General features: G+C 32.9%; 1 protein-coding gene across 1 annotated transcript in view; it reads left to right on the forward strand.

Moving 5' to 3' along the window:
* Positions 1-300: 300 nt before the first annotated feature.
* LOC113494588 (GAS2-like protein pickled eggs) overlaps positions 301-23,276 on the forward strand; it is a 70,467-nt gene continuing 47,491 nt past the window's right edge. Inside the window, exons 1-2 of the mRNA XM_026873003.1 lie at positions 301-502; positions 12,996-13,205. Coding sequence (XP_026728804.1) covers positions 13,023-13,205 — 183 coding nt within the window. The 5' untranslated portion in view covers positions 301-502; positions 12,996-13,022. The remainder of the gene's footprint in view (positions 503-12,995; positions 13,206-23,276) is intronic.

Raw genomic sequence — 23,276 nt, forward strand, 5'->3', positions numbered from 1 at the left:
CGAGAGACCCATTTTTGATACCAATAAGAAAAAAAAATATCTGCAAAAAAACGTTATTATAAAAAAAGGCTCGGAAAAAGATATCCCTCGAATGAGTACTTTTGAAACCTAAGATTAATAAATATCATAACAAATTAAATATAATTTTAATAAGACTAATTAAATATACATCTACATTAAATACCAAAGCGAATAAGAAAAGCGAAAAAAGGAGCATATTAAGATAAATCTCGAAATTGCATTCAAGGTTGTTGGTGTCGGTACGCTGCGCCTGCGCATCACGGAGCGCGCGCGCGATGCGGCGGCCGTCAGTCGACCCGCACCCGCCGTGGAAGCCGCACGCGCCCGCTCGCGGACTATCGACGCATCGATAGCATAGCGCAGCTCGCGATCAATTTGATAAAAAACCAGTGTTGTGTTATTTTTTTGGCGAAATAAGGATTTTGTTTAAAAAATAGTGGTGTGACGACTTGGACGAGACCAGGTTTTTTTATCAGTTAAGGTTCGTTGTTATTTTGTAATAACGGTTTTTGCTTTTCTATTATTATTTTATTAGTTATAAGTTGTTAATCTTATAAAATATGATATTGAATTGCATTATATTTTATTATATTAATTTTATTCAATTATTCTTCTTGAGAATATTATAATTATCAGGAATTGCTTCACATGCAAATAAGAACATTATAAAAGGTTAAATTAATTAACAAGTGAGATAAAAATAATTAACATTCTCAAGTATTAAACATTGTAATAAAATTGAATCAAACGGGTTCTGTAGCAGTAATATTTCAAAAAAATTCTCAAATCAAACTCAAAATATAAGAAAATAATACAGAAGCGACAAGTTTTGGAATCTAGAAAATGAAAAAAAAATAAAAGAAAAGTGTTTGAAAAGCCTTGATAAATTAATCCTTTCACAAAATAATAAACCAATATCAAATATTATTATTATAAAAAAAATATATTTTATTAATTTAATTAAATATTGTACAAAAATACTTATAATAATAAAATAACATTTCAATTTACAAAATATACATCTATTTTATCACCATTTTCCATTATAGTAACAGTCTGTGCCACAACAGTACTTCAGCGCTAAGTAGGTACTTATAAATCATTCAGATAATGCTAATAAAACAATATCAAGTCCGGTTGTTGCAACTGCATTGCGTCCCATTTAGTGATGTATCATTAAATATCGGTTATCAATGACGTCACTGGTAAAAATCGATAAAACCAATTATCTACAGCAAATACCATTCGGATAATATCAGGGTAACTAAGTATGTTTATGACGAAAAGATAATTTATGATTTATTTTAATTAGCAGCATTTTTGTTTGATAAGGAAAGTTAGAAAATCCCTAATTTCCTCTGCTTTTTACTATTTTTTGTACTACTATTATGATTAAAAACGGTACCTGAATTATTCAAACGATAATGTGTTTACAAATAAAATCACAAATTATATTTCTTCAAGAATATTATTAAATTCTGAAGAAACTCGGGTATACCAAAAAGTATAATAAGGTGTAAATAAGATTAAAAATCAAGGACTTTCGTTTACTTTTTCAGATATAAGAAGTTAAAATGAAATGCCAGGTACAAACAATAAAATCCCTTTTCCTCATAATAACAAAAATCATTATTTCCTTATTTTTCGTAGACAATATACATATTTGTTGTCGATAACAACTTATCAATAGTATTTACGGATGGTTATACCAACATTATCATAAGCTTATCGATAATAGTTTCTCAATATCGATAGATACTCTCCTTGGAGACTCATGCACAGCCCTGGGATTTATGACATTATTATGTAAGTTGTGCAAACGAAAGTGATGGTTAAATTGACAGCTGTGGAAATAATTATAGTATTGTTTCTTTGCTTCTGTGTTCTGTCTACTATTTCTGTAAAATTTGTGAAATTTGCATAATTATTGCGAAATATACAAAAAGAAATGCTTGGATACTATAATATTATGAAAGAAATATATTAGAGATACGAAAATTAAAAAAAGACTGGAATAATAGTATTTGAAGATAATAATTCTTGTGTTGCGATAAACAAGTTTAAAAATGTAAAAAATATTACCATATAATGCCTTAATCATAATCTATTGACGCATAAAACATTTTAATAAACGTAGTTACGGTACAAACACAAAATAGTAAATAAAACTGATTGACATTAATTAAAAGCATGTAACATAAATATTCAACATACATAAATTAATGCGTTGCTCTAATTATTTAAATAAAAACGAGACTGTAAATCTATTAAAAATTCCATACAACCCATTAAATGCAATGTGAACTGGTTTAAATTGTTTAATAACTTGTTAAATGTTTTATTTACAAGGCAAGGGATCAAATATAGAGAAACCAGGATCGACGGCTAATAACATTATAATTGAGACAAAAACCTTGGTTTTTGGCTGTGTGAGGTCGAACAACTGACTTTCTGAAAATAAGAAAATTATATGGAATTACCAAGTTTTGTTCTGGTTCATTATTTGAAAGCCAGTTTAACATGATTTATGAGTTAAACTCGGCGTTTTGGGTTGCAATTTTGAAGGAAACAATCAGATCAGACAAGTAAGATTTATTTGTAAAAAAGTTGCGGAGACATGAAAATTGTTAACTCTTCATGACGACTTTGTGTAGCTTTGACTAACCCATACATGTCCAGTTCAAAATGTAATTCAAAAAATTAAGACAGGCTACTAAGTTGCACTTTTTGAAAATCAAAGTTGACCAAGTCTGCAACCTGATTCGCCATCGCCACCTCGTAGTTTTTTAACTTATACTGAAAAATAAAATCTATTCTGTGGTTTTAAATACAGTGCCCAACGTTTCCCAAGCAAACGAACATGGCCGGCTAACTTAGCAGATGTTAAGTAATTAAAATGAGAGGCGAGACTTTGTAGAGCACTAAAATATCACGAATGCTTCCCTCGGCATTCAAACGCGAACATTAAGTCCACACATGTATGTTATTTTAAGAGTAAAACCGTCTACGTGCGACGAATCTTACATTTTACCAAAGCATTTGGGCGTTGACACATTCAAAAGTTTCGCCATTAGTTCCAATTTTAAGATTTAAAATTTTAGGAGTTCTTTATTTTCTCACCAATACTGTGTTCTTAATTCAAATATGAATATTATCGCTTATATTTTATGTTTTTTCATGGTATTAAATTCGAAATTTGAATTTTATGCTTTCATTTGTTTTAATAGTTCTTTGTTTAAAGTGTACATAATATGCAATAAATGTTTTGTTATATAAATGCTGCGCGTGAGTCGAATCAATATAGATGACGTTGCTTATTAAATTTGTTCTTTTTATACGTTTTTTTCTCACACAACGCGAGGATGTAACAGATGTGCCTTTATCGCACGTTTGCCTAGATTATTTGTCCAACCTAAAACTTTTAGCACAGAGAGAAACGTCACTTATTAAGAAATCTCAAAATATTATATTTATTAGGAGCGGAGTAACATTGACACTTCACCTCTATAGATATAAACTTAAATTTTGCAACACGAGATTGATTGTAATTTTCTGATTGGACCAAGGTTTATAAGTACCGTCAAGTTTAACACGTTTTGATTTAAAAACTTTTAATTAAAGTTTTAGAGTCAATCAAGAATTCCAAAATCAACAATTTTCGTGCTTAACGGCGTAAAAACCTTCACCTACACATAACCTAGCAAAAACTAAGCAATTATGAAATTACTGAAGCAAAAAATGCTCAGTTTCCGGTTTTGTGTGTTGATGTTTTTCTAGATTATGGACCGTTACGGCAAACGCGTTTTGGCGGTTTTCGCTTGAATTGTGTCGCGAATTTACGCATGCGTAAATACGGATGAGATGTGTTGACTTTGTAAATGTTGATTAGGATTCATCATGTCTCTGTTGAAATTTTGTTATGATATTTCCCCATGGTAAAAAAGCAGTTCTATGTCCAGAAGTCGCCCAAGATGAGGTGATTATTTACTTTCTTAGATTATCAACACTTTACCGAAGAAGACTTGAAATTCTTTCACATCTTAATTTTTCTAACACGACTCGAGAACACACTTTCCGAAATGAAAACTATAAATTGATTTAAATATCTCTGTCACTATTCCCATCATCATAATTATTAACCTACTGTCTGTGCTAGTCCTGCAACTATTGAAAGTCGTTACTTTTACACTATTAGTTGATATTATATCTCTGAAATTTGTTATGAGAGTGCAGTCTAAGTTCAGAACAATCTATGAAACAACTACAAAAAAAATACTAAACATAATTTATCAATAACATTGTTTATTCTTAAAACCGTCACCATGAATATAAGATTCACATTTACGACTCTTATCGATTTAAAACTCGATAACGAATCGCTATCTCGCTTCGGTCGATAGAAATTTCGCATTTGTACCTACATTAAGTTTGAATTATTTACACTTGGAATGTTTATCGATGTGAATCTGAGGGCACGGCAGTGCCCCTGCCAAGTCTCGAGCAAAACGGGCACGGCCGTACCATCTTTTCTCGAAGCGATTCGCGGCTGTTTCGCCCCCCCTGTATCTTCGACGTGGACAAAGCTAGGAGTTTAGCTTTTCGGGGAATAATAGTAGGCATTAGAACAAGCTTAAGTTCGAAATTACATGCCAATTGAATTAATGGTTTAGGAGTTACGGTCGATCAAAGTTACACCATTTTGTCACTCACTGACTCACTGACAGATCATCAAAAATCTAAGGTACTTCTAGCAGACTTAGAAACTTCAAATTTTGCACCAAGATAGGTCCTTAGCCACATATAAAGGAAAAATTATAAAAACATTAAAAAATAATATGCCATAGAAAACAATTTTATATTTGCGGTTTGGCAAGAACATTATATATGGATTTTGACTGCATTGTTAACTTTGTTCGTTGTTTAAGTACCTATTCAATTGGATGAATACATACATAGAATAGAAAAGAATAATATAAATGTAATACACAGACTATCACTAATACAAATTAATACATAAAATTCATAATTCATTAAATTAATAAAGCTAAAACTCCATTGTATTGCGATAAATATTGTATGCGCGCTCGATAGATGGCGTTGTACGTGTCTGAATCGCGCTATGGTTTCGTTACAAAGCGCAGTCTAAGTAGTACTTCAGAATAATTCGATAATTTTCATTTGATAGCGCCACCTGTCTATGAAAAACCATTTCGAAACTAAAAAATATTGTAGTGATAATTGATATTCGGAGAACTTTACGTGTTATTTAGTTTAGTTTAGCTATAGTTTGTAAGTTAGTAGATATATATATGCATATATATATAAGTTTAAGCTTGTTTACATTAGAAGTAACGAAGTCTCAGAGAAGAAACAAAAGAGATAGAGATAGAGAATGGGTTCTAAGCAAAGCAGTAGCTGAAGTCCTAGAAATTATGACACCTAAAAAAAAAGAAAGAAATACACTTACAAAAAATAAATGAGATCCCACCAAAAACATTAAATGTAAAAAAATGCCAAGTCTCTCGATGCAGTCTTTCCATCGTAAAAAGTTTTGAGATCTCATAGAAGCCAAGTCATATTCAAAATATTTTGTAGTTATAAATCAACATTTAGTAATTGTATCAATAGTTTTCTTTATATTATAATTATAGTGACTTGGCAATGAGCACAAATTAAAAGCTGCTTGATGCCTGGAATTATGTGCAAATGTTACTGACGAGACCAGTGATCAGATTATTTGTTATGTGTGAATCATGATGGTCACTACCGACTACATGCTCCAATACAATAATTAAGAATACCTTACGGGCCATCGCTTTATGAAAGTAAATGAATCGAGAGTACACTAAGACTGACTGCCGTTGCCGAAATTCGGTTGGGACGACACGGATAAACCAAAAGAAAATTAATTTTGTGATATTAATGTTTACGCATGCGGTGTGTGTAACTTTCAACTCCTACAAATATGCCGTTTTATTTGTTTCTTCTTGTGCTCATTGCCAAGTCACTATAATTATAATATAAAGAAAACTATTGATACAATTACTAAATGTTGATTTATAACTACAAAATATTTTGAATAGGACTTGGCTTCTATGAGATCTCAAAACTTTTTACGATGGAAAGACTGCATCGAGAGACTTGGCATTTTTTTACATTTAATGTTTTTGGTGGGATTTTCTTTATCGTAATCGTTTCTCGATTCTACGGCTTATTGTAATGTGGACTTATCTTCTTTAGTTTTGCTTATTTCCAATGACTTGGCCTTGCTTTTTTCAAGTCCATTTGCATATCATTCAGTCTATCTACTCTATCTAGGAATGTCTTTAGTGGAAGAAGAAAAAGTATATTAGTATTGAAATGACACTTGAGTTGATTTATTGCTTTTCGAAAAGAAACCTTTTCATCTGCATTCGTTTTGATATTAGCAATACCTTTGCCTTCATTATCTGCTTCATCTTCATCTTTATCTTCAATTGCATGTTTTTGTAATTCAAATAGATCTACTATTCCTACTATAACTATTTCTTCTTTGCAATGTGTCTCAAACTGTCCATGAGATAACAGGCCACTCAGTTTCATAGTTTTTGTGATCGAGTGTTCCATTAACGTCAGGCAGTTTGACATCAAAGAAGTGTCATTATAGTTAAAAATTGGATGACACACTGAGAACTATAAAATAACATTGTCGATAAGGAAACTTGTAATAAATCACTTTTATTTTCTTCAAATAACTCTGAATCATTTTTAATCACTTTGGCTTTAGTGGGTTTAATGATAGACGGTTAGTGTGTGATCTGTGGTTGGTTAATTAACTGAGAGATATTTAGGCTTTATGTGATATGAAGGGCGCATAGAAGAGCTGAACACCTTAGCTCCTCTGTAAAAAAAAAAAGCAGTCACCATAGCCGAAATCGGCTGGGAAGTATAAAAAATAATTAGGCTTTAATTTAAACCTTTTTGGAACACATTGAATTAATATCTTTCTTTATATTTGTCATCAAGAGAGCTTTGTCTGATTCTTTGATAATGTTTTGTTAAATTATATATCCCTGAATATTTAAATGCTGCTGGTTTAAAGTGAAACTTTTTTTGTTTCGACTTAGCCCTTTATGTATTGCCAGTAGGTATAAGACTTTATATATCAATTTGTTGTCTACCCTTTCGATAAAATCATTATCCATATCCATAAGAAAATCTTTCGTATAGGTGACAAACTATCCTGTTGCAGATTTCTTCTGGACAATACATCTGCTACAATGGAATATGAGTCTCAATCTTCATTTACAAAAGCAGCAACTAATAATGACTCTAAGATAAGAGTTGTTATCGATTTATCATTTGTGTTCGAGGTCGTATCACTTCCGCAATACAAGGCTGCGTCACATGCATGTCCAAGACTAGGAAGTGTTAGGGCGAGCGAGACTGGTGTATTTCAAATGTCAAATGTTTTTGAGTTAGATTGTAGAGAGAATTTTGGGAATAGTTGCTTAGTCTTAAAAGCTGGAGTTGGTATGGAGGATAACTTAAAAAATAGTACTATTCACCAATTTTTGAACTGAAAAACAAATTATTGTAAAAAGCTTTTCTTTTATTCTTCACATCAAGTTTAATTCTTCTGTCTCTTTCATTTTTGATAGTAGGTAACGGTTTTTAAGGCTGTAACATCATTACAAAATGTTGGTTTTGATATCATAATATATAATTATATATTTTTTAATTCGGATCATTTTTCTTCTATAAACAATAATTAAAACAAGCAAATCAATTCAACTCGTATTCTAAAACCTAACAAATACATCAACGCACGTTATAAATCAGTTGCGAACTCAAAAGAATCGTCGCGAAGTGTAAAGCGGTACAAAAGTGTGTGTTGGGTGGCGAACTTTAAATAAATACGACGCGGGTGAGGCGCTGTAAACAGATTAGCCTACTAACTGAGTAGCGACAGCAAAACAATCATTAGAAAATAATTAAATAAATTAAACTAATATTTATCTATTTAAAAATTAAAGTACATAGAAGACATTAGATAAATTGAATGTAGAAAAAGATGTAAAAATGTATTGTATATCTCGCTTTTTAAAACCTAATTCAGATATTTCTAGCTTAAAAGATTATTCCTAAACTATAAGGACAGTTTGCTTACGTGTATTTATCACGGTTGCTTGACTAGTTTCGGACCCAACCGGACTCTGATTCGGGTCCGAATATCATCCCGAGCAGTCGTAGCTGTGGGTTTGTTAATCGAAGTCGTTATTGTCGTATCTCTCTCTATGCACGCGATATCATCATGGGAAGGAACCTGGTCCCTTTTAACGGAGGACACAGCTCCAATAAGCAGAGGCCTTTTTGAGGACTTCTATTCTCATAATAAAGTAATACTCTTTCCAAATTATTTTGAAGATGTCTTTTTTTAATATTAAGTTTAGTTTATTTTCTTATACTTTTATTCCTTTTGCCTTAAAGAACTTTATCCTTGTGCCGCGGGGGGTTTCACAAACATTCAAGTCACATGCACAAAGTGACTTGAATGTTTTCTTAATATGTAATTACGAACGTAAAACACTTTGTTTGAAGTATATCGGTTTAATTGCTGCTGTAAATTGGTATTGACCGATTATAATAATATATATTACGCGCAATAAATACGTATATTTTAAATTCCTTAAGATATCGTTATCTCAAATTATCTTTGTTTGTTTTTAATCTCTCGGGTTGACATGTGGTCACAAATTAAAGAAACATTTTATGTTCTCGTATATCTTAAAATGTCACTATAGTAAAAAAAATTAGTTCAATTGACAACCGAACGGTCTGAAGTCTATCTTTGCCCACCCGTGGGAAACAAAATAGGTTCTAAATATAGTTTTTTTTATCTTATCTTCAATTTATATGTCATTATCCGCATCACAAGAACTCTGATATTATCTTGTCAAAATAGAACAAATTGAATCCTCAAAAATAAGTGTCCAAGTAAATTGTATTAAATTATTAAAAAATAATAACTTAAATACAAATATTGTTTAGTTGCGACTCTTTTGCTGTCGGTACTCTGGCGACAACGGAAGTCAGCAGAGCGTGCGCTTGCGCAACCGCGGCGGATCCACCATTGTCTTGTCTTGCTGACCCTACCGGCGCGGGCGTTTACTACGCGCTGCGTAACTTAATGTTCATTATATGTATTGTTATGAGTTTTAATACGAGCTTTATTATTTCTGACCTCATTTCCAGTTGTTTCAGCTTTTGTATTTTTTGGGTCTTTTTTAATTGAACGTTGTTAGGTTTCTTAGTGAATTAGTTCTGCGGTGTATGAGTCATGATCTTAATTGTCATTAGATGGAATAAAAATAATAATTTGTGTCTGCTGATTGTAATCTAATATTTTTCTATTATATTTGCGGAATTTGTTCAAGAAAAACTTTTTAGAATAAATAGACCGTTGTTGAAGTATTTGTGAAAAGACAAACAAACAAATGCCAAGACAGAAAGTAGTCTATCACGATTGCCCATATCAAAACAGGCAGAGCCACGAGCTTAAGCTGATCATCATCCAAACTCCTTTTTATTTAGACACAAGTACACCAGCTATTGTACATACATCAAGTTTCAAAATCCTTAATTAAAATGAAATCAAACCATAACAAATAATTCTGATGACGCTTGACGAATTTCTGTAATAGCCTTCATACGAATATTTGGACCGTAATTCAGGTCAGTATTATGAAAACAAACAACCTGAATTGCTCGCATTTCTGGCGAGTGCTGTAATCTTAGGCCGAGAGCCTAGCGCGGATTACAACGGCCTCATTAGTATGGAGTCAATAGCTTAGTATTGTTATGTCTCATTTGGCACAAATGTCTCACTTGACCTGTTTGCTTAGGACTCGATGAAAAGGGTTCTAACACAGTCAATTGATTCCGGTTTGTTGGTTAATTAATTTACAAGAGTTTATCATCATCATCAGCCTTGCCCATTGCTGGGCATCCTCTGTATTTTGATCTTCGCATCCATGCTATTCCTGCTACCTTTTTCGTATCGTCTGTTTGGGGGATCCACGAGTCGTTTTGGACTAAGTGGTAATCTACAAAGCTGTACATGTACAATCGCTATGTCAGCTAATTTATGATTAGGAACTCCTATTAAATCTGAATAAGCTTGGAGACCAAGGACTAGCCCGCCACACTAGCCAGCTTTACGACTCCTGTGAGCCATCCAATATGAATCCAATATTTAAACAACTAATATCATCAAAGGAAGCAGAGGAAGCAATAATTGTCAGGAAATCTCAACTAAATTATCAAAAAATGTTAAAATGATGAGTGAGAAAAAAAGCTCGTAGCCTGCCCATCAGACTTACATTCACAAATTAAAAGCCCCTTCTAATTTAGCTACCCCTTATAAAGGTGTATAACAACTCTTACTGCCCACCATACATTATAGTTACATGCACATAGCTCACGTCTCATTACCCGCAGATCGAATGAGAAACGCACAATTATCATAGTTATTAGTCTGCGCATGCGTAATACGTTACATTCAATCATTACGTGCGATAGTTATTGACAAGGTGTGGCAAAAAAGGGGAAAAAAACTGGTGAAAAGCTCTTGCCATTCTTTTTGCTTTTAGGGACTGTGCTGACTATACATTTTGCGATGGGTTACCAATTTCCTATTTGCCAATTTCAACAAGAAATAAAATCTAACTCCTTGAATCAATTTTTCTATAGTTTTGCTGGGTTATTGCATTGTACTGAAATTCTACTTTTTGCTACAGATGAAACTTCACATTCGAATTGTCACAGATTAATCATAATATAACTATTACTGTTAGGACATTGCTCGAGTCTATTATGACCAAATTCTTTACGTCTTTTATTTTATATCATCCTCAAAAGCACAAAATAATCCTTCAACTTTTTTTAAGCATTCAAAGTTTTTACAGAACTAATACTGTAACAAAACTCACTTTATACATGAATATTAACAAACACTTTAATGATGTAACATCAATAAATCGCAATACCCATTACCCGAGTCGGGAGTGGAACCCGCGAAAGCGAGCAGTGAGCCGCGGCGGGCGACCGAGCGTGTGGGTAAATGAACTGTCACAAAGCTGACGACGGCTGATGCATGGGCCTCTGTGTGGCCTTGGCCTCAGCTGGTCATGAATGGTCTAGTGTGAATGTGTGGGTGATGGTGGGACATGGGATGTATGAACAGCTGATCAGAAAGATAGTTCAGGATCTATTCATGTTTACCGATTAAAATCTGTTCTTTTTTTGTTGAAGTTTTTAATGAATTTAAATGTTCTTGTAATGTTATCGAGGGGAATTGAATATCCTTTTCGAACGGTTTTATAACTAATTTTATGGGTTGCGAGAAATAAGGAAAACTGTAACGGCAAAGTATGAACTATTGTTTAAATATTTATACGTGTTATTGTAAAATGAATAAACCAAAGTTTAACAGGAAACATTTTGACTTCAGACAAAAAGCTTATGTTGCTACTTTTAGGAGGGCAAGCTAGTGGAAAACTATACTTAACTTTAAAACGATCTTTAATCTATTTATCACCACTTAAAACCCTTCAAATGCCAGATTGGCACAACTTAAAGACACTTGCAATTGATTTGACTGTTCAGCGCTGATTTAAAACTATTTTTAAACAATTCACAACATTAATTACCATAATAAGCACTCAAATCTTTATCACAGTTTTTGCTAACATTTGTCTAGACGGCTATAAAAAATGTAAGAACAATGTTGGATGTCTCCGAGTTCAAATGTTCCTTGCTTGGTTAATTATGAGTAATTGATGTTAACTGTCAAATCATATGGCGACAGTCAAGGATGAAATATTTACAACAATATATTAAAATGAACTAGGCTTGGCTAGTGTACTGTCATCGTTTTGATACGCGTTGTTAGATTTGGGAATTGTTATGTTTAAATATATCTTAATAAGAGTTTTGTTGTATGGTTTATGTAAAACCTGCTGTCAATATTTTTTGGCTGTAGGTCTCCGACTTGGCTTAATTCAACATTGAAATTCTTGTTCAACTGTGCTGGTTTTTCTCTCTATATTTTTCTTTGCTGTAATACGTGATAGTTTTTGGGTTATTTTAAAGATACATCAGTTTTGCGCAGATTCGAACCGGTCGTATATAAACAAAGCAATATTAACGGAATAAAAAAATATTCTCAATCAATTTCTCTGTAAAATATTTTGTTCACGCAAATGCTTAAAACTTTAAAAGTAATAAACAAGAAGTGTATACATATATTGAGGTTAATTTTATAATAATGAAGTCCTGAATAAGATACGAAATGTTATTAACGTAAAATTTATTTATAATTATCATTTATTTAGATAGTAATCTTTGAGTAATTAATTGCTTAATTTATTCATTGAATAAAATAAAAATTACTTGACTAATAATTACGAAGTAATTTAAGAATTTGTATTCAATAAATACCAAGTTATTGTTTAAACAAATACTTACCTATGTATGACTTACTATCAACACATGCAAGCATCATCATCATCAGCCCATATTAGGCCACTGCTGGACATAGGCCTCCCCAATTGCACGCCATCGAGAACTATCTTTGGCTGCTCGCATCCAGCTCGTGCCAGCCATCTTGCGCAGATCATCACTCCTCTGTACTTGAGGCCGTCCTACAACTACCTTGCATGCAAGCATCATTAACTAACTACCTATATAATTAGCTAGTGGATACTATTTTTGCTAATTTACGCTGTTTTTACAAACATAACTAATAATGTACAATGATACTGTAATATTTTATTTTTAAAAGAGTATCTTATGGAGTTTCTTGCCGGTTCTTTCTTCATAAGAATGACACTTTGGAACCGTGCAACTAGAATCACTACTGTAACGTTTTAAAAGTGCCTTTAAAGCGGGCTATTTGAACCTTTCGATTTTAACTTGAAAATCTCTTGTTCCAGACCAGTAATGTCCATCTAACTTCAACGATGGCGAGTGCAGGCGCAGTCCTTCTGGAGGCGCGGCCCTTCAGGCCCTTCAAGTCCTCCGAGGAGTACCTCTATGCCATGAAGGAGGATCTCGCGGAGTGGCTGACCGTCCTCTACCCAGAGCTTCGAATCAACGCGGATAACTTCTTGGACAGACTCGATACCGGCGTCGCTTTGTGCAGGGTAAGTGTTTAATGCTGTTTATTTATTAATTTGTTGACCATTAGAGAGATCCATAAGGCATTGTGGGGACATGTTTTTCTTCCCTCCTTCTATTGATGTCGGCCTATGGCTGGTGGTTAGTTTTGCAAGAGGGAATCGAGTATGTCCAGCTATATACTTTTCAGCCTGCCGGGAGCGACACGATGCATTCACATTGTCACTCGTCGCTCTATCCTTGCAGTTCTCATAAGTTGGTGAATTCAAACACGAAAAAGGTGTTATATTTTCGGTATCCGACTATTATCGGTTTATCTATGTTGTATAATGTTTTCGTATTGGCAATATCCCAATGCAAACTGTATACCATCTTAAGGAAATCACGTTACAAAAGCAAACCGGTAAATAATTTCGTCTTCCGAGGAAATGAAACAAGTGAATGTTTACCCACGTTTTTAAATCACAACGCCTCACACAAAAACGTGCGATGCTAACACTGTTGAACAATTATAGTTAAAGTTTGAGGATAAACAAAAGAAGAACTGTTATTACTTGTTGGTTAGAATTAACAAAATATACATAGGTTAATTTAAACATGTTTCTTAAAAAAAGAACTCCGGTATACTTAAACGATGAAAGATATAAATATTTTTTATAAACGCTAGATTCGCGATCGCCGTCGCAAAAAAGGAGATTTATAAGTATGATGTGGCTGACTATATGTGTTAATCATACCACCCGCACAGATAGAGTGATTTCAATTGTTTTTGTATTAAAGGTAAATTATGTGCGAGTGCTCGGGCGAGCCATTTAAAAATTGTAGGGTGTGATAGTTTGAACTCTCCCAGCTTTAAGTGCTGTGATTTGTTTAAAGTCTTCTTGTCAATTAATCAGATCTGATCAGTTGATTTGACTACAGATTCAACTTTCCAGACTTGAGCGGGAATTCGGAAACATTGTCTTAAATGAAAATTCGAAAATTTTCATACATTCATTGTTCACATTCACACAAGTTATAATAGATATTAGAATTTAGATAAAGCGATTATGACGTATCGATATCTAATAGTTTTTATAAGTGCTTGTTCAGATAAAGATATTTCCTGTTTGTGCTTTTGTCTGAGAATTTATATTAATACATACACTATGTACAAAGATTTAAATAAATTGAGTAGTATTCCATGGCAAATACTTGCCTATTAATTTTGTATCAGTGATGCAGTGCAAGACGGACACAGTCCATAGTATAAGTTAATATATTTTGCAAAATGAATCATAAAAAATGTAAGCATAAATGTAAGAAGTGTATATTTATGTGTGTAGGTGCATTTTTGACAGCTGTAACCAAGATAAGCCGATTAATTAAAGTCCTGGTAAAGATCTAACAGACAAACTATTAGTAATTACCATAATTCCATACCTTTCACACAACGCCATCTAGGCTCAATATAAGCAAAGCTGGGATTATGAGTGGGTACTAGAAAACTGATAAACATAGTTATATATTTCTAAATACATACATATCACAGATAAATTACACTCAGAAACAGAAAAAATAATGGACTTCGTCACAAAAAAAAATGTTCTGAATGTGAATCGAACCTACTCCTATTGGTATAGCAGTCAAGGCCTCTAACCACTAGACCAACAAGCCAGTCTATTTAAAATTGTACCATGTATAAAAACAAATATTTTTCCTTAATACATATTTACGTATACAATTAGTTATTTGTCATCGATAATTTTTACATTACCAATAAACCATTAGAAAAACATGTAATTTTTTCGTTCTAAGATTATAATGACAAACAGGTACTTAGTCATTATCGCGGAGAGGCCAATATATTATTATCTAAGATATATATGTACTTTAGATTATATAGATTGACACATAGCTTTAACGTTAGAAAAACATTTTATCTATTTTTATTTAAATTTGTTTTTTTCGTAATGTTTTCTGTTCGAAGTTTTTTAACTGTTTCCTGTAAGTCGAAATAAATATAAACTTTAAATTTTGAGAAGTTATCGACCTTATAATGTTTATCTTATTTTATTTAGCTTGATAATAATCTATAACTATATCCTGTGAATATAATATTAAACAAAAACAGTCACATAATGGCGAGACAAAAACAACACTAAGATCTCTGTACGCAACGTTAGTGGGTTCGATTCTTGTGTGGGACAAGAAATTGTGTCCTAATAAATATACTTCCAAATCTGTTTATTCTTCGAGTGCATTATAATAATTTGAATCTTTCAAAAACCTCCCAAGATATACCTATTAAAATCAACAACGCAAATCAATTTCAAATCAATCAATATTTTCTCTATATCTTCATGAAACTATATATATTTCCATCAAAACGGTATTATTGATACAATACTTATATCTTATGCGTTTGATAAACAGCCATGTTGTTGGGTGACTGCAGCCCAGTACGATATCTGAACAGCGTTGATAACGACCTGATAACGACTGACCGACTAAACTAACTCCACTCGCGTACTATGTAAATACTACGTTTACGAACGACATTATACAACGGTAGTATTTTCAGTCGTAGCAATTTTTATGATCAAACTAACTGTCGCCCGCGACTTCGACCGCGTGGTCAGAAGATACAAGTTAGGAATTTTTGAACGGAAGCCCTCGAAGATGAATAATTTTCCGTGTTTTTTCCATATTTTTCATTGTATCTTCGCTCCTGTTGGTCGCAGCCTGATGGTATATAGACTAAAACCTTCCTCGATGAATGGTCTATTCAACACAAAAAGAATTATTCAATTTGAACCAGTAGTTCCTGAGATTAGCGCGTTCAAACAAACAAACTCTTCAGCTTTATATATTAGTATAGAGTATAGATTAATAGTTTAAGAGATATATCGTAAAAACCATTTCGATTGGTACTATTTTAAGATGGCTACCGTGGGACAAGGGTTGCAACCCCACAAACTTGGTTTTAGCTTTACTCTGACCCCCCCCCCTACACCTCAGAAAAATTAAACTACGTCCTCTAAACAACGCAACCCAAATGCAACATTTCAATGGACTAAGAGTAGTTTGAGTTGTAGAGTTTAATTTTTCCCGTTTTTTGAGCCAAACTTGATAAATGAATGATGAATGTAACCATAAGACTATTTTACGTAAAAAGCATTATCGTTGATCACAGAATCGGTTTATCCAGTCTGTCGTCATAAGGGAACACACTCCACCTTTTAAAAATCGGTTGAAAAATGCTTAGCAGTGATTATTGCGATGTAATATTACCTAGCCATATTGAAAATGTGCGTAATTTTGTTGTTGCAAAGCAAACGAAGTGATAGATTTGCAGCGGTTCGTTATCAATGCATGATAAGTGATAACAGAGATAGCAATCGATGCAAATGATTGTAATGTATTGTAGTTTTATATTTGTTTTATTGAATTTGTATTTTGTTGTCCACAAATGTTATTGAAACTAGACTTTTTGGTATAAGGACGATAAAAAACACTTCCTTTTTTTAAATATTCAACTTTCATTCAGAATAAGAATTTTTTCGAGAATTTTCCGGATGGCTAACTTTATAAAGTTTTTTTTAGTCAGATTTTAATTTACTTTGTTACCCATATATGTTCTCGTAAAATTATGATGACATGATCTGGTAATAACTCGAAATTTTCGTAAAGGATAGAAGTTAGTAAATGTCTCTATATTGTTTTAAATTAGCCCCACAATTCTACATAATATCTCATTAATAGTTCATGAACGCAAATTCGTCGGACGGGTATCGATCCTAGTACCGAACAATGTCGATATCGACTACTAATCAATCTAAAATAATTAACTGTCGATCAAGATTTAAAGTTACAACATAACTAAACTGTGCGTCGGATTAAACCATTTTGTAATAGTTAGTTACTCCTGTTAAATACATTAATTAATTGTGAAACAGTTAATGATTTGAGCAATTATTATTTTGGGGAGCTGCACCTTTTTCAACTATTTTATTTTAAGTAAATTAGACTTTCTTTTAAAATGAGAAAGTGGATTTTATCCCACATAAGATTTCAGGCATGTTTTACACTTTTAACTCTCAATTATTATATAATAACTAGCTGTTGCCCGCGACTTCGTCCCCGTGGGTAGAAGATATAAGTTATGATTTATACCTGCCCTGTTTTATTCACATTTTCCATTGTATCTTCGCTCGTATTAGTCGCAGCTTGATGGTTTATAGCCTAAAGCCTTCCTCGATGAATGGTCTATTCAATACAAAAATTGTTTTTTCAATTTGGACCAGTAGTTCCTGAGATTAGCGCGTTTAAACAAACAAACAAACTCTTTAGCTTTATATATTAGTATAGATTATATATTAGTATAGATATCTATAAGTCTGGTAATATCTATAAATGATAGGTTAGAATTTTCGATCAGCTTAAAAATATGTGGTCGCTTTCTTAAAAGGAATCATTAATTAAAAAGAATCATCTATTAATTATAGTTAAAAATGTCCAAATTAACAATTGAAATCATTGCAAAAAATCTTAATCTTTATTAAAATCCATACAAAACGACTGTTTTGTATGGACTAACAAAATAGTGTCAAAATACCACTAATTAGTGTTAAGATACCACTTTATTAATACATCCCACAGTTATTTTGTAACACAAGGTCACTTTACAAAACTAAATTGAAAACATGTGAGTCACGGACAATACACCTTGTTGATTAAGAATTTTAACTAATTAATAAAGTGCATTAATTATTATGTTAAAGTTTCCATTGAGTTTGCATCTAATGATAGAATTTAGTTGTTTGATTCATCAGGACTTTTCGTTCATTTGATTTGGTCTTCTTACCCGACTGCCAGGAGGGTTATGTGTTTTTTATTTAGTTCCCACCTGTCCATTTCCATCCTATTTCGATCCCGCCGCGTCAGCTCATGATTAAGGACTCCGGTTGGGTCCGAAACTAGTCGGGCTACACCGACAAATACGCGTGAGAAAACCGTTACATCATTTAATAATTTCATTCAATTTAATTGATTTTCAAAACCTTGCAAGATAACTGACAATTAATGAACTGTTACTAAGTACTTGCATATTTGCATATCCCATGTAAAGTAGATTTACATAACCTATTATCTGATATCAAAAACGAATATTAATTCAACCTAGTACCAATATCGATATCTATCCGATTCCGAGTCATAAATACTATCTATTATTATTGGATCATCAGAAGTAAGTACTCGAAAACGTATTTGTAACAGGCATGTTTGCTGAATGAGTAGTGTCTTGGTAACAAATAAATATACTATACTCATACTATGAGTAATAGTAAAACTGTGTATTGTCCTGTTTGTAATGACGTATCATTAAATAACGCATGTATAATTCCAAATAGGTATGTTAGCTTGGGTTTTGTGGAATTTGTACTATTGATATCGGTAGGTTCGAATCCCGAGTTAAGAAAACAAGGGGAATGCGGCTATAATATGATGAAATATGGACAAAACTGCGTTGTGTAGTTTATAATTTAAAAAGTGCTTAAACTACTCTTGCATTATGACATTTAATACTTGTGTCGCAGGGGGTTTCGTAAACTTTCAATTAACATGCACAAAGACACCCAGACTCAGGACAAGCATTCGGCTATCGTTGCACTCTTCAAATTGCATTAACGCATTTTGTTTTTTTTTTCTATGCCCGGCTAATTTCTAACCAGATCACTTAGCCAGGTCTTATTTCTAAAATAGTTGACGTCAATAGAAAACAGTTCAATGTATGTATATGACAGGTCGAAGTCACGTGACGTATCGGAACGAAATGTCATTACCATAAATTTTAGCTTTATTATTTTGACGTTAACGTTAATAAATATGTCTCTTGGGTAAAGGAGCAGATCTCTGTCAATTTCGAAGTAAGTAAACCGATCCAATTTTAACGTTTATTTGTTATCGAAAGTGCGTATGATATGTTTGCTATCGGTAGCTGAGTTCCCGTAACGGACAAATATAGTAATGCGAAATCTATGTAAGTAAATAAAAATAATTCTAGCACATAACTTTGCACAGCATAAAGGTTTAGATTGTTTTAGGTTCGGAATATTAATTGTTTAACAATACTTGTTAATTTCAGAGAAGTCAGCGTTTTCTTGTTTTTACTGTTCTTAATAAGAAAATCCACCTTTACAATTGGGTTTCAAAAATACTTGAGGCTAAAACTCAGCCGTAACATTTGCTTAGTTATGTTGGTATTGGTTTTGTTATCTTCCAATACAACTGAATATCGGATTTTACATAAAATTTCCCATCGGATATTTTCCACGTATTGTAGCTACCTACTGCAAAGAATTTCACAACCTAAGTTTTCGCTTCAATTTTAAATGCGTATAAATTTCTCGCAATGTAAAAAAAAATATGACCAATATTAGATATTGTTTCTAGTCTAAATTTTCATTCAAAATTGTATGAATCGGTAGCTCACACTCGGTATGGCCTTGTATGGCGTGTTGTTGTGACACTACTCATTAGCAAGTGTTACTCGTGTTTGTCGCAACTTGACCCTCGGCCACTCCTCTGCTCTATGCTCAATGGATTTCGCAAAAATTTACAAAAAAAATAGCTTTACTGTTATTTCCTTACCGTTAGTTTGTATGTATTAGATTATGTAAAAAGAAATGGTATCCCCGTTCAAATATTTAGAATTTTAGATAGTAGATATTTAATATTTACTTTTATAAAACGCAATTATAAAGTGACATAAAAAGTCAATCCTCAATACACAATTTTATTTGCGTTTCTACAATGTAACATAAAGCAAAAAACTATAAATCCCATTAAACCGATACCTACCATCAGTTATGAATGGCGCGATTTGACGAGTAACAGTTAAATATAACCGCGATTCATTGAGTAACCCATTACTTGAGTTTATCAAACATATGGCACGCCGGAAGCGGGCGGCGACTGGACTCGTGACTAACTTGTTACGAGTCGACAGTGAATCATTTACATTATAATTAAACGTTCTGTTCTTTGTACGAGGTTTCATGTTGAGAAGCTTGTAAATACGATCAAATCTTTGTTAAAGAAGGGAATGCATAGTACGTTTTTTCTTTGCTCTCTTTAAGCTTAATTAAAAGCTAACATCTAACAGAATAGATTAGTTTGATAATTAAAACAGGTCAGGATACTCAGTCGCTCCTTGTAAAACACTGGTCCTTTGCTGCCACGGGTTAGACTGGAAGCCGACCTTAACATGATTGGGAAAAGGCTAGGCTATGGATGAAGGTATGAAAATTAATGACCTAATCAAAATTAAAATAAATTTTATAATAAAATGTAAAATTAAACCGCGATAAAATCCGTAATAGTAGTTTCATTTCAATGTCTAACATTCGCGTAAACCTAAGAAACCACGACCTAATCAATTTCTACAATTACCTAGTATGCATTTGATAATTCCTTTAAAGCATGAAAACAAATTCAAAAATTAATAAATATAAAAAAAAATCAACTTTTATCGATAAGAAAGAACATTATAAATTGTCTACCGACATCAAAAAAAACCATACTCCAATTTTAATGTGAGTTTAATGGCATCTTGGTAAATAATGATGAAATGTTATCAAATTTCATGGACCAGAGTCTGCGGTGTGTAATTTAGTTGTTGCGAATCCCTTTAATGTATTCTTAAGTAAGTTTAAATTGATAATAGACAGGTTCCTTGCGTCGAAGTTAACCTCTTTGCATAATAAATATTTATAAGAAGTGTTTTATCTCGTGTTGGCTAGAACAGGAATTAGACTAATATAATGTTACACAATTGACGATAAATGTTAGTAAACAGTCTTGTTTTAAAGAAAATATTCTTGGTTATTAATATTAGGAAAGTAAACAACCACATTGTTCATTTTCGTTCTCCACAGCTAAGTGTACATGATTATTTTCTTTTTTTATATAATAACTATATTTTGACAAAATATACGTATAAAAACGATATTTGTCTTAACAATTCTCAATATTTCTCAGGACTACAATTTCATTGATTCACAAGTAGTTACTTCAACTTTTAAGTTAAGAGCATTTTTTTATATAATAACTATATTTTGACAAAATATACGTATAAAAACGATATTTGTCTTAACAATTCTCAATATTTCTCAGGACTACAATTTCATTGATTCACAAGTAGTTACTTCAACTTTTAAGTTAAGAGCATTTTAAAATAAATTTTGTGGCCAAACAAAATTGTCCTAGAGATAAGATAACTTTTGTCTATCATTAATAAGTAACTATATTTACAACACAATACATACATAATTAAATAGGTCACAAAAATAAGCACTTAATGATCACAGCCAGACATCAAAGCGAGGTCAATAATAAAAACACAATCATTTATCCGACAATAGATTGTATTATCACAAGATCTAAGTTGGTGATAGCAATATCTTGAGATAACGGTAAGATTTATCTGTAGATGTTTGTGTCAGGTGAAAGGATGAATGCGAAATATAACTATGATTTTGGCTTTGTTAAAAGGCTGTATTTTTTATCTTGTTATTATTGTTTTGAGAACTACGAGTAGACCCGTTAAACGAGACATTTGTCCCAATCATTGGCTATCGAGGCCTATAGATACCCCACTGCTGGGCATAGCCTTCCTCCCATTAAATTAAGGTTTGCTGACATACTGCGGGTTGGCGATTTCATACTCAAATATTTCTAATCCAGGTTTCCTTACGATGTTTCCCTTTACCGTTTGGCAGTAGTGTGTTTAAGTACGTAATTGTATTTAAATGTGCTTAATAGTATGATCGTAATATCTTTCTGGATGTAAAATTTCTTTATTAAATGATGTAACGGATCTCACGCGTATTTATCGGGGTAGTCCGACTAGTTTCGGACCCAACCGGAGTCCTTAATCATGAGCACACGCGGCGGGATCGTGAGTCGAACTGACTTCTTCTTTGGTCATAATTCAAATCAACCTCAACCAAAACAAAGTTTTATTCCTTATCTCTTGACAGCAAGTTATTTTTAGTTAACATAATGTCAACATTGTATTATCAATATCCAACCAAATTATGTTTCAATATATATTTGGCAAGCCTTGACAATTAACAATGTAAAGGGCTGCCCTTTGTCTTGCATGAAAAATTTAGTAGTTTTCAAAAAGGTCACGTGTGTGACCTTTAGCCAACCTAATAGGTCCTAACTGGAGTTCTAATGTTACTAGTATACTAGTAAGTTATGTGCGCCAGTTACAAGCCGATAGTTTGTAAATGTCAGTTAATATAACCATTTAACTGTACGATGTGATTCATTAACTGTTGAGCGGAATAAATAGATTTCTAACTACAGTTTATCATGCTATAGTTCAGCTTAAGGTTACTTTAAATAACGTATTTTATGTAAATATAATTGATAATGTCGGTCTTATGAAATAATTTTATTTTGCCCGATAACTTAGGGCCGGCGTATATGTAGCGTGAAGCGTTTACATATCCGATTCAATTCCTTCAAATAGTCGGACGATCCCTATAATTAGCGTGAGTAGTTTGAATAAATACTTGTGAATTTCACAAAAATTGTAAAGGAATATTTGTACATTAGGCACTATTAGTTGCACTGGATACGAAAGAGGTGGGACCATCTGTTGAGGCGCAACTTGGGGCAGGTTGATGTGTTTAACAAGGAGCGACTGCCTATCTGACCTCCTCAACTCAGTTACCTGGGTAACACGATACCCTTTAGTTACACTGGTTGTCAGACTTTCAAGTTTCTGACTACCTGTAACGACTGTCAAAGATGTATGAATAACAGCCAGGACCCACAATTTAACGTGCCTTCCGAAACACGGAGGAACTCGACATGACTATGACATTACATTAATGATACCAAATTAATCTCTACCTGGAATTTGCACTCTTACAAAGTTCTAGCATACCTAACCTATCAGTACACCACGCCCTTTATCCTAAGCCAGATAAAGTATAGTTATCGATCGGCAATCAGTTCGTCCTTGTTGATAGTCATCAGTAATTAGGGGCGAAGGCGGAGGCGCCGGCGCAGGTGGCTGGGTGCGCACGACAGACGAGCCG

The sequence above is a fragment of the Trichoplusia ni genome, chromosome 1, assembly GCF_003590095.1.
Source record: "Trichoplusia ni isolate ovarian cell line Hi5 chromosome 1, tn1, whole genome shotgun sequence".
NCBI classification, from domain to species: domain Eukaryota; kingdom Metazoa; phylum Arthropoda; class Insecta; order Lepidoptera; family Noctuidae; genus Trichoplusia; species Trichoplusia ni.